This window comes from Aptenodytes patagonicus, chromosome 6, assembly GCF_965638725.1.
Source record: "Aptenodytes patagonicus chromosome 6, bAptPat1.pri.cur, whole genome shotgun sequence".
NCBI lineage: Eukaryota > Metazoa > Chordata > Aves > Sphenisciformes > Spheniscidae > Aptenodytes > Aptenodytes patagonicus.
In genome coordinates this window covers 35419934-35432185 of record NC_134954.1, presented here as the reverse complement: position 1 = coordinate 35432185, position 12252 = coordinate 35419934, and the positions used below count along the sequence as shown (strand labels likewise).

The 12252-nt window shown below is 43.4% G+C and overlaps 1 protein-coding gene across 2 annotated transcripts in view; it reads left to right on the top strand.

Moving 5' to 3' along the window:
- The window catches only part of VWC2L (von Willebrand factor C domain containing 2 like), a 56655-nt gene that overhangs the window by 10881 nt on the left and 33522 nt on the right, over window positions 1-12252 (top strand). For both annotated transcript variants that reach the window (XM_076342106.1, XM_076342107.1), the window contains exon 3: window positions 10500-10629. In XM_076342106.1, coding sequence (XP_076198221.1) covers window positions 10500-10629 — 130 coding nt within the window. The remainder of the gene's footprint in view (window positions 1-10499; window positions 10630-12252) is intronic.

Genomic DNA, 12252 nt, shown 5'->3' with positions numbered 1-12252 from the left:
GTTCTGCTATGAACTGCTGCAGCTCCATGGATCACAGGTGGCCCATTGGGATGTTACACTGGTGTAAAGTTCAGTACCAGTTAGATACTCCTCTGTGGAGTTGGCATGATGCTGACCTGAGATAATGATTTGCCTGAGGAAGCTCTCATGAAGCCTAATCCACTTCGCCAGCTGCCAGAAAGCAAAAAGTTAGGCTAGGCTATCAAAAAAGTACAGATAATGGAGAATGAGAGAGAAAAAGCAACCAGGAACAAGTCAGTATGTGATATGATGTGTTTGCCCCTCTCCCACCTCTCAACATGCAATGAAAACAGGACTGATGTCAAAGGCCAGGAGCAAAGGAAACCAAAACCACAGCAAACCCAAGCAGGCATGTGATGTTAACCCACTGGTACAACCACAACTCACTGCTTGGCAGGACAAGGTTTTGAAGCAGGTCCTGAAGACAGTGAAAGAGAAGGGGATGTGCGTGTAGATGTAATCGTGGGCGCTCAGCACCCTTGAGCTCCTGTACCCTCAGCAATGTAAAGGAAAAAAGAAAGTCAGCTCCTAACCGCTCCTTGGACGTAGACTTGGGTTCAGCCAACATGTCTTTCCCTGGGAGGAGAAAAAGGCGGTACAGCAACAGAGCGTATTAATGGAGATCAGTAATGAGCTCTTGTCTCCAGCTCCGATGCTACAGGGAATCCTGAGCTTGGCAGAGGTGAGCAAGAGCAAAGCATTCAGGAAGGAGCTGCTCCTTCAGGGGGAGGGAGGGAGCATATTGGTGTGCCGGTGGGACACAGGAGCTCCCACTGCAGTACCAGGGTGGTGGGACCGGCTTCCCTTAGGACACAAGAGGTGCAAAACTGTGCAAAATGCTGAGTCTGAGGGTGATACAGCGCTGAAATCTGCAGTGTGGGACCTACAGCAAGAGAAGCTCACACCTTCCCTTGACTGCCATGACCCAGCCAGGAGTCACCCACCAGGATGATTATTTCCAGCCACCTGAGCTGTGTGGGGACGTGGAGCTTGTCTTCAGACAAAGCAGACTGACTCCAAAGATTGCATTCCGTTCGGCCAAATAGCCATCATCTGGGTATCTTGTGAGTAAAAGGGTCACAGGGCCAAATCCATCACTGGTGTAAATCTATCTGGCCTGTACTGTGGCTGTGGAAAGTGCATCTGACAATCCAGACAGAAAACTGCAGGAGAAGGAATGGGACCAAGATCCAAACCTCCTCCCCAGTGATGGCTGGTTATGTTATACCTACCTCCTTAATACAAATTCAGTATTTTATCAGTATATAGAGCTGATCTCTCCACCTTGTCCCATCTTTCAGCATGAATGAAGGAGGAAACAGCAGATTCAGATATAGGGAAAACACATGTAAAAGGGATCACCTTTCTGACCAGGTCCTTGGTTCCTTTCTCCCTGCCCCAGGAGGCTTTCTCCTAGATGAGGCTCCTTCATTGCAAGAGCCTACAGGGAGGAAATGGAGAGAAGGAAGCTGCCAGCTGGGCTCGCTTTCCCTATTGATATTAAAAGGAGCTTAAAAAACGTGAAGCACATAAAAACATTTTGTCTGTGTCCGAACAGGGCTGCGCGTCGCATGTTGGAGCCACAGTCCCATCTGTTGTATCTGTAACCTTTCAAAAGGAGTCCCGTTCCCTGTGCACTGGGCATGTCTGAACTAAAAAACTATTGTAATAGAGTCATAAAAATTATCTCCAAATAGTGACCTCCAGTCCCCTCAGCCCCAGGGTAGGTGAGGTGCAACTATTGTAAGGAATAAAATGAGACATATATCAAATAAAAGAGAGCATTCTTCCAAAAAAAAGTGCAGAGTCATGTTGGTATGGAAAGCTCCACTGCTGCTCTCAGGGGAGAGAAACAACCATGAGACTGCAGATACGCAGCTCCTGTGCAAAAAGGGCCAGGGCTGGGCTCAGGGTTGTCTCTCTCTCACCAGCTCATGGAGGAGTCACTCTCCAGACCCCGACGTGGTTCCAGGAGCCTTTTAAACCCATCAAGTTGTGTGGCACATAACAAATATATGAGTACAAAGCTCCTAATGCCATCACAATCCTGAATCATCAGATGTGGGACCAGGATGCCCATGGTGAGGCACATCTTCTGTGCTTCTCTCCCTCATCTGGCTTACCGATCTATAGTAGCTCCCCAGGAATTTTTACAAAAGGGTGGCAAGGATAATGTTGTTTCCAGGTATGGACAGGCGTGGTCTGAGGCTGAGGGGAGGAGAGGTATACATGACCTGGGGGGATTACAGCATCTTTATGCCTTTCCATCTCCAGAATCCAAGCCTGGTCACCAGCCTGCTGGAGAGACTCTTGTAGCTGTGAATAGAGAGTTACCCCTTAGTTAGGGGTAACTAAGATCAAGCTTTGGTTGGAGAGCTGCAGCATCTGTAGGCTAAGAAAATAGGCAAGTCATCTTCAACCTCCTTGTGATGGGGCTGCTGTGAATATAGGATGGAGTCAGCATTTATAGAAAATGTTTTCAGTAATGTATTTGTGTCTCTCAGTTCTCTTTCAGTTGTGTGAGAAATTTGTCATTTCATTTCAGTCTTACATTAGTAATGCTTCTGTGCGTGTTGGGGGCTCCCTTAGAAATACAAGATCTCAGCATTCACTTCTGCTGCTTCTTGGAAGCCAGCTCCTTGTTTTAGCTGATCTGCAGTATGGTGCAAGCATTTTTCAATTTTTGGATGGCACAGTTCATTTGTATTGCTAGTGCTCCATATAAGTAGGATACAGCTCCAGTTTTTCACTGCAAATAAATTATCTAATCACTTAGTACTTTTTTGCTGTTGCAAAATCATTTGCAACCTGATGGCGTTTTCAGTGATTGTACTCGTCTAATAATCACTCACCGGATTGTTTATTTGAGCAACTTTCCACCTATGGAAAATCCAAGTCATTATGATTTCCGTAGTGTAATTGATACTGGGTCTCCACTAGCTGGATGGATGATTTCTTTTTTGAATAAGTGACAAAAAATGAGTGAAATTTTTGCTCCATGCAAGTGCTTGTATTAGCACACGCACACAAAAAGAGCCATTTACCAAACTTTTAACACCATTTAGACAGTTATTTATGCACTACTAATAGTAAAGGCAAAGTGAGCAGCCCAGAAGAGAAATAGGCTGATTTCAGTTTCACCTTCAGGTGGGACTCACTAGCTAGCTCTTTCTCCACAGTTTGGCACCTGCAAAATTTCTCAGTTGAAAGCTTTCTCTGAACTCTCCTGCAATCTCCTGCTAATCTGCCTGAGATCACAGGCAATTTCAATAACAGTGAAAATTATTCTAATTTCAACTCCAGGAGTATCTTCGATGAATGCTATCCTGGTTTCTTTTTTATTCGTCTCCCTTGGTTTATGACTTCCCACCTCAGCTGTAATGCGGAAACCGTTTTTGCCTCCGATTTTATTCATCAGGTCCTTTTTAACTTTCTTCCCTTTCTTGCTTCCTGCCAATAAATTCACCAACTGAAACTGTAGCTACAAAAATGATTTCCATCAGAATTGCCATTGTCCTTAGCGTCATTAAAAGTTACAGCTATTCTTAAGATGTAAGTGCCCAATTTGACAGACTTCACTTTACATTGCTCTGCTTTTCCTGCTGTTTTATCTGCATAGAGCAGGATGCTATCAGTCGAGCCTGACTGAGGCAGGAGGCTGAATGTGATTATCCATATGAGCGCTGGCGCACACTATCTTGAAAACTAAAACATGGAGAGATTGGCAGCAGCGATGGTTTTCAGCTTTCCTTCCCTTGGAGTCCAGCACTCGCAGGGGACGGGACACATCCAGTCCTTCCCGGGGACATGTAGGCAGGAGGTGCATGTGGATACAGCTAGTGGATCCGAATCTAAGGCAAGGTACTGACAAACATGTGCAGAAGTACCAGATTAGATCCATTGCATTCAAAACCGCCTTGACATCAGTAGAAATGGAGATGATGGCATCTCCTTCTTTTTAAGGGATTTCCACTTCTTTTTCTAACATGTTCTCAAAGGGGGAGAAAGCATTGCAACTCGATATTCAGTAAAACTACCATGGAAAACATTTTTTCCCTTTGCAATATAATCTAGAAAAGGCATATACTTATGCACCATTTCCTTTTTGGTGTTTAAAGAAGGTGGGAGCTAGCATGCCTTATTAAGGCCTGCAGTGATATCAAGAGTCCTGGCATCTGCTCTGCATTTGCTCTGGTGTGATGGATCCTTGGCTTTCCATGGGGGTCAGAAAGCAAGCCCACTGGCTTAATTTCTTGGTTATATACCACTTCAAATTCCAGTCAAACAAGCAGATTTCTCCAGTCATTCTGCCCATTTTGTAAATATACCTATTTGACTGTGAAAAGCATCACAGGTCCCAGTAGCAAGTCTATTCAATTCGGTGGAAATACTTAGATTGTCTTCTACTAACTTGAACAGCCCCTGCATGACGATCAGTGTGTGTCTATTGTAACATGATTAGATGGTTGTAAACACTTAGATGAAGCTTTTTTATTTCCTTCCTCAAAACAAATGTCAAGTATTTGTGATATAATAGTTGCAAAGTTTGTATTGCTCTGTAGTTGTTCGCTAGTAGCTGTGTGTAATTAACAAAGGGCTGTGGCGCAATAGTCAGCACAAGGACATGGTCCTTGTGTGACCACTTCATAGGACCTTGTCAATGAGATGAAGTCTTCGAGTATGGGATCGTGGGACATTCCTGTAAAAATACCCTCTCCAAGCTTAGCTGGAGAGTGTAGGAAGGAGGGGGAAAAGAGCAGCCCAATAAATCCTGATAACTGGATCCCAGAACAGATGACTAAGAGGGCAAATGCAAGAATTTGCAGTAGCTTTGAGCAGCCTGTATGCTAGCTCCAGCAAAGATGTAAACCTTCTTCCACGAGGCTGAAAACTTGGGTACGAAGAAAGTACCACGCAATTCAAAGTCTTTTCTTGAAAAGGTGAGGAGAGGTCCAAAGTCTCAGGAAGTGGCTGTGCTAAACATGTCTGGAGGAAATCAGGAGCTGGCATCTAAATTCATAGAGTAGGAGGTCTCAAGGAGTAACAGGTCTGTATATAATCTGTTTTAATGATATAAGATCCACTGGCTCTTGAAATACGTGGGTGCCAAATAGCACTTTGCGCTCAGAAGGCTGCTTGGAAAATGGGCACTGTTTTTCCAGAGGGGTATAAGCCTCAAACCCCAAGTTTGAGTGAAGCCAGCTGGATTAATCACAGCTGATCACAGGAGGCTGCAGCCTTAAAACTTGGCCTGAGATGTCTTCTGAGCTGGGTGACAGCCCACATATAGGACTGAAATGAGTGCGCTTAGAAACCACAGTTAGCCTGGTGAATGTGACAGCAGAGCAAAAACTGAGGAAAATTGCTTCTGATTGACAGAACAAACAGGTAAAGAAAAAGTATCAATCATATGTCATCTTCAGAGTTTTTCGTTTGTCTTAGGTAAATCACTCCCTTTCCACCTCTCTAGAGATGTTTGTGTAGAAGCAGCTAAGTGTGATTGACAAGCAGACGTGTAGACAGAGAAATCCGTATTGGAGGCATGGAAGAGGAGGGCTGCAGTGTAATGTTTTTTATATATATATATATATATGCTTCTTCCATTCACTCAAGGAGAATACTTACTACTCAGTAATAAGCTTTTGCAAGGCAATCTACATGTTATAGAAAAGTCTTTCACATATTTGGGGCAGCAGAGAGGTGGCTTAGGGTGCTGCAGTTGTGGACAAGGCATGAGATAAGGGTGAAATACAGGTGAGGTTCAGTAAGTATTTGGGGCAAGAGAATTTCTATGACTAAATGAGATGGCTCAGATGCAGTAAAGCTTAGGTCTTGCAGAAGCTTCTTGCAAGATCTTTCCTAAAAACTTGAAGTTTTGTGTATTGGTTATTGTGTGATTTTACCAGCTGCCTTGGTCTAAAAAAAGTTTGAATTGGATCTCTTCAGCTGTAGAGAAGCATAAAAGTGTAGATTTAGAGACTGAGTTTTGAATTCAATTTTCCATTTTCTTTTCTCCACCTCTCCCTTAAGTTTGGGAAGAATTAGTATTTTAGGCTATTTTCCTGAAGAGTTGTTTGATCATGCAATCTTCTTCTGTCTACCAGTCCTTCTGGATGACTTGGGGGCTTGCTGGAGCCCTCAACTGTAGACCTCTCAGAGGTACAAAATATCTGTGGTTTTATGAAACCTAGTAGACGACTAAAGAAGGACCCACGCGGTGCCCAAGCCCGTAAGACAGGGAGCCCCTTATCACTGTGAGAAGTACCTGGATGATGTTAGCAATCATAACTCCTACGTGTGCTGGCATTTGCTTCCAAAAAGAGGGTGAAAATGGTGGGAAGCTGGTGTGTATGGGAGCGAGAGTGAAGATTAGGAGATACGGTATCCACATCTTGTTTGGCTTCCCGATTTCCCCTGCTCAGGGTGTATCTATCTTGTTTTTCATTCTGTTTCCTTTGCTGCCTTTTTAGTTTGTTTGTTCATATCATCTATCAAGTTTATCATTATGTGCTCATACGCATAAAATCTTTATTAGCCATGCATATTCTCTATTCTCTGTTTTAATCTTCCTTCCCTCTTTCTTTGTTAACAAACTCTGCTGATTGCAGATGTTTCCCATTTGACAGCACCTGAGACTAAGGTTTTCCAGCCACGCAACCAGATGAATGCTGGCTCCTTCCTCCGGCCGCCCCGCTGTGTGGGACGGGGCCATCCCCTGGAACAAGCAGGGAATGAACCTGCCCTCCCAGCCAAACCTGCAGTCACAGTCCTCCTTGAGATCAATAGTCCAGAAGAGAAATAGAAGTTGGGCCGTGATCTTAGGTGTGGTTATAAACAGGGGTGTTTAGGGTCCACACCCTTGTGATTCTTTGGTCTCTTTGAAGTGACTGGCCAAAGGAGAGGTGAATCAAGGTCAGTGCTGAGACTGAGAAGGTCCTTTGTGCTCTGTGTCCTACTTCATCTGTTCTCAAAAGCCCTTGAATGGTGGTTAGACGTTGGCCACGTCTGCTTCCCACCAACTTGGCTCAACTTGGCCCCTGCACTGACAACAATATCAAAGAATGTATTTCTTCACTAGTTCTGAGGGTTAGTGCTCTCACCCCTGTCGTAAGTGAAAATTGGCTAAAAAGAATTTCAGGTGCTTTGCACTAGTTTTCCCAAGTCAAAATGCTGTACTGATACCTTCTATAAAAGGACCCAGTTTGCTCCTCTGGTTTTAATGATAGGTCCATTTCTTAAAACATACCTTGAACAGTAAGGGACCGTGCAGTTGTGTGGACATGTATCCATGTTATGACTGGGCACCATGAACATCCTTTCCTTTTGGACAATGGTGAGAAGAATGTTTCTGCACCAACATCTCTTGAAATCCTTCCTAACAAATCCTTCCCTAGAGAGTCCTCTAAGATTATTCAGCCTTGGACAGGTGGAGTGAATAAACCATCTTCTGGCCCAAGCCTTTTATGATCCTTTAATCTTAACACTTTTTCTAGAATATCAGTTTAAGGGACACCAATAAAGCGTTTGCACTGTCCATGTGGGAATGGCATAGCCTCTGATTTGTGTCCTCTCTCCTTTGTACTTCAGAAACCCTCTATTTTTTCAACCTTGTTTTTCAGTAGGGATAAGAGTTTCTTTTCAGGCACTGGTGTTAGATGGTGTTTGAACTTCAATGGCTACAAAAGTGTAAACCTCCTCTCTTCCATGGGGGATAAATCTTTAAATTCAGATTCTGGGACTCGCAAAGATTGACAGAGCTGCCTGCTGGATCCTCTGAAACGCTCCTAATTATGAGCAGTACTTGCACTGGGACAGAGAGCAAGCGAAGCAGCAGCATGTGTGTGGGAACACCACTGACCACAAAAGAGTAACTGCTGTGATCTGGATAAAAATAAGAGCAAATGAGGTAGATGGAAGAATCGGGAAAAAAAACTTTGGGACATCTTTCACTGGTTCCCCATTCTTCACTGATTCCCAGTTTGTCATTTTGCCGTTTGGTCTACATAATGCCTATGTAAATAAATAGAGGACTTTTTTGGCCAATGTCCCATAGTTATTCCACAAAAAGGGTAGCTCCAGGGAAATTAATAGCAGGGATGCAGAGCACACAGACAACAGTAAAAAGATGCTCAATCATCATGCTTGGGGCAAAGTCCTTTCTGAAAGGGCAGGGGTTTGCAAATCAGATCCCAAAGCACATCCCATGGGAGAAAGTACCTAGACATTCATAAAATAAGTGGACAGGAAGGCTGGAGTCACCCATGGAGGTAAGAGCCACAGTAAGGGGCACTGGCACGTGAACAAAGTAGTCAGATAGAGGAAGATCCTAGAGGCAAGACCAGGTACCTTGAATATGATAAGATGGGGAAGAGGAGGTGGCTGAGAAAAGTCTTGTCGTCCATGCCAAAGCAGTCTTTTCATTTGCTGGCTGCTCGTTCCTCGTACTGCCCAGGTGTGCTTTCCTTCTTTAATCGTGTGCGGTTCTTCCTTCCTGAAAAGCTGCTTTCAGTGTCAAGCAACATTGTGGTTTATTACAGTGTCATTTTCAGGTTAGACCAACAATGCAAAAGCAAAAGATGTGTATGTCATGTCTCATTTACTCAGTTGCAGAGTCGTTCAGGGGCATCTTCTGCTTTTGTTGACCATCTTTAAGCTGTTGATTGGGCTGCAGTCCATTGCAGCCACTGTAGTAGTTAAGATGGGGACAAGTCCTGAAGGATACGTCAGTGAAAGCCTCCACAAATCACAAGATCTAGTTCTACTGCTCCATATAATTAGCGATTAAAATGAGTAAAAACAAAGCAGCAATTTTCTTATTGATCCCTCAGCAAATAGTTCTGTCTATTCTCTTCTGTATTGTTTCTTCTTATTAAATAGCTTTGAATAAGAAATGTCAGTCAAATGAATATAGATTCCTGGTGCTTCAGACAGAAATCAAAGCAGGATTGAATGAGGAAAGATAATTAGAGAGAGGAATTCCACCTCCACAGACTTCTTCCCTTGCTCAAGGAGTGCTGATTTTATCTAAATTTCCAAAGCCGTGAGCAAATAAGAGGTGATGGGAATTATAGACTGCAGACGCTGAGACAAAGCAAGGGAAGCTTTAATTAGTGCATTTTATGGTAGAAATGAATTTCCTGGGAATAAATTATTTGACTCAAGACATATGGAGCTTCTTAGAGGTGAACTGAAAAGCTTTTTACCTCCCAGAACCAGGGCTCACAGGTTGTATCTGTCTTGTAGAAATGAGTGATGCATCACTGGGGTCTGAAACACATGGGGATGACTCCTCCTTTCCTTTGTATCTCACTTTTTTTTTTAATATGGGGGAATTCCCATTGCTGCAGATTCCCACCAATGCAACAGAAAGCGGAATTTTTTCCAATACCCACATTTACTTGTTCAAGTGTTAGTGATGGACCTACCGTTGCTGAGGAATTGGGAGTTACGTATTGAACCTACAGGTACTGAAAGGAAGTTATTTTCCTTTCAAATTCTCCTCTTATTCTCCTTTCTTAGCTCTGTTGTTGTCCTTTCATCAGACTTGCACTCACATAAGGACACTGGGAACCTTAAAACACTGGCCTTTCTATTTTTCAACAGATTTCCACAGCTTTTCAAAGGGTGAGACAGTGACAACTCTCTACTATTTGGAGGTAGATAGAGATTGCTGTTTGAATTGATGGAGCTGAAATGAAACCATTTAGCTGGGTGCCTTAATCCAGAACTCCCTGACGCCAGCAGAATTATTCAGGCTCTTAATTATTTACATATTCTGTATGAGGCAGTTGCTTACAAACCTTGTCGAAACAGGCTGGAGTGGGGCCAGGACCAGACCTAACGGTTATGTTATGGGAGTGCTTACAGACCCCTGATACAGGTGCTGTACAAACACAGAATAAAATGGTTTTGCCCCTCCAAGAACAACACTATTTTCCTCTGCTCTGAAAAGCGGGAATGAAAGCATATCAAGAGGCTGGCGGCTGGACAGGCCACCCCAGCAGCACCTTTCCGACAGCTTGGGGTTTGCTGGCAGTGGTGGTCTACGAGCTATGAGTATGACCTGGAAAATCACCCTGTCCTCCCTTCCTGGGAGGAACCACCACTCGTGATCTTCCAAAAATCCTGCGCTGCTGCCGGCCAAGTGTGTAAGATAACAACAGATGAGCAGAGCAGAAGTACAACCTAGTAGTTTCAGCTCAGTCTTTTTGATGAAGGGAGCTGAAGTCTGACAAAAGCTAAAAAAACCCGCACCCTCTCTGGGAAAGCAAGTATCATGCTCACTGTTTTTTTGCAATGTTCTAGTTGCCTATTTCAAATGTTGCTATTTTGTCCTATAGGTTAATTTGTATTACCCATGATGAATGAATGCAGTCAAGAGGTATTAAACGCTGATGTGTTTATCTTATGGCAAGATAGAAATGTTGCAAACTTGTGAGCTACGGGAGGAAATGGGCTAATTTTAGATTTGTTCCTAGCCCTCGCCATGCGAATGGTGTCGCTGCGAGCCCAGCAATGAAGTTCACTGTGTTGTAGCAGACTGCGCAGTTCCTGAGTGTGTCAACCCAGTCTATGAACCAGAACAGTGTTGTCCTGTCTGCAAAAATGGTAAGAAAGTACTGTATTGGCTTTAACAAAGAGATATAAAGGAAACATTTTATTAAAATGTTGTTACTGATGCATTGCCAGGAGGTTTGCTTCCATCGACACAGGCCGGCGTTGGGGCTGTTACTTCTCCTTGCATGTCGGCTTCAGTTACAAGGTGACAACTGTGAAAATTAAGGCTGCCCTTCATGGTCTGTGTCCTCTCATTGAAGCTGATGGGATTGCTGACTTGAGTAAGGTTTTATAGGATTGAGCGCTGGTACTGGTGATAGTTGTTTGATATCTTTGCTTTTTTCTCATAATTAGTCTAACATGAAATCAAGTATATAATAAAAGAGAGAGTCTTTGTCCCTAAATTAAGAAACCAATGGTTATTACTTAAGACCAGGAGAAAACTCACCAAAATCAATGGCAAAACTCCCACTGGGGCCAGTAAGACGCCCACCAAGCCTGTAATGTTGTAGGTTGCGTGCTGGAGTCTGTGTGTGTAGTGGTGGCCCTCATTGTCCTGCTGAAACGATTTCATGAACTGGGAGTCGGATTTAGCAATACTTTCAAGAAAGGTTTTGGGATGACTGAAAGTACCTCTTTGGAAAAGAAATATGTTTCCAAGAAGGTCTCCCTGGTCTTGTACCGCAGCCTGTACACACTTATGTCTCTGGAAAAGCACCTTTCTCCTAATGTAGATATGAAGACAGATTAAGAGGTGAGCTAGCTTCTCATAAAGCTCTTCATGGCTTTCTTAACATATAAGGAATGGCTTCCTAGACTCATCTTCTCATGTTTGGAATTCACTACCCATATATATTTCCTCTTACATACATCACCACTGCTGGATGAGAGTAATGATTGCTTTTGGATCTAACTGAAAATGTTTACAAAGAAATAACATTTTCAACACATTTTCTGCTCTTTAGGACAGAAAAAAGCAAACAGTTGAAAATGCAAAATATTTTTACTAAAGGAATTGGCAAAATTAAGACTGGTCTGGAAAATTATACCAAAAATACTACTTGAAATCCTGAGGTTTATATTCAACCATGATTTTTACTCAAAAATATTTTAAAAGGTTTTCATTTAGAGTTTTATGTTTCTGTTGAAAAGCAGAAAATGATCATAGGAAATTTCATTTGTTTGCTGTTGATGATCTTCAGAGAAAAGGTATGTTAACCAACTCTATCCACCACCTTTGCATATAGCCTGCTGCACTTCAGTATGAGGTTTCCCATCACACTCAGAAAGATTGATGTCTTGGGTTGATGACTGTGAGGGGTAACAGTGGCCATCGCCATGCCTGTCACCGTAGCTCAGACTCATTTACACCTGAACGAATGCCGCTCATGTGTGTTTGGCCTCTGTGTTCCCATCGCTTATAGGGTACCATGCTGAATCCCCCTCATTTACAGTGACAGCACTTGCCAATTCCTTCCCATCTGTTCACATCACATGAATCCAAACCGTGAGCATCGCTCAGGCTTCCCAGGAGTGCAGACTCAAAGGTGGCTTCATACAGGTCCAGGAGCTGCTGGATTTGCCTACCAACCCTTCACCACCATGACCATTTCCCCCAGTAACCAGACTCCCCCACTTTGGGGGTCGGTGGCTTTCTGTGTTGCAGTCCCCAAC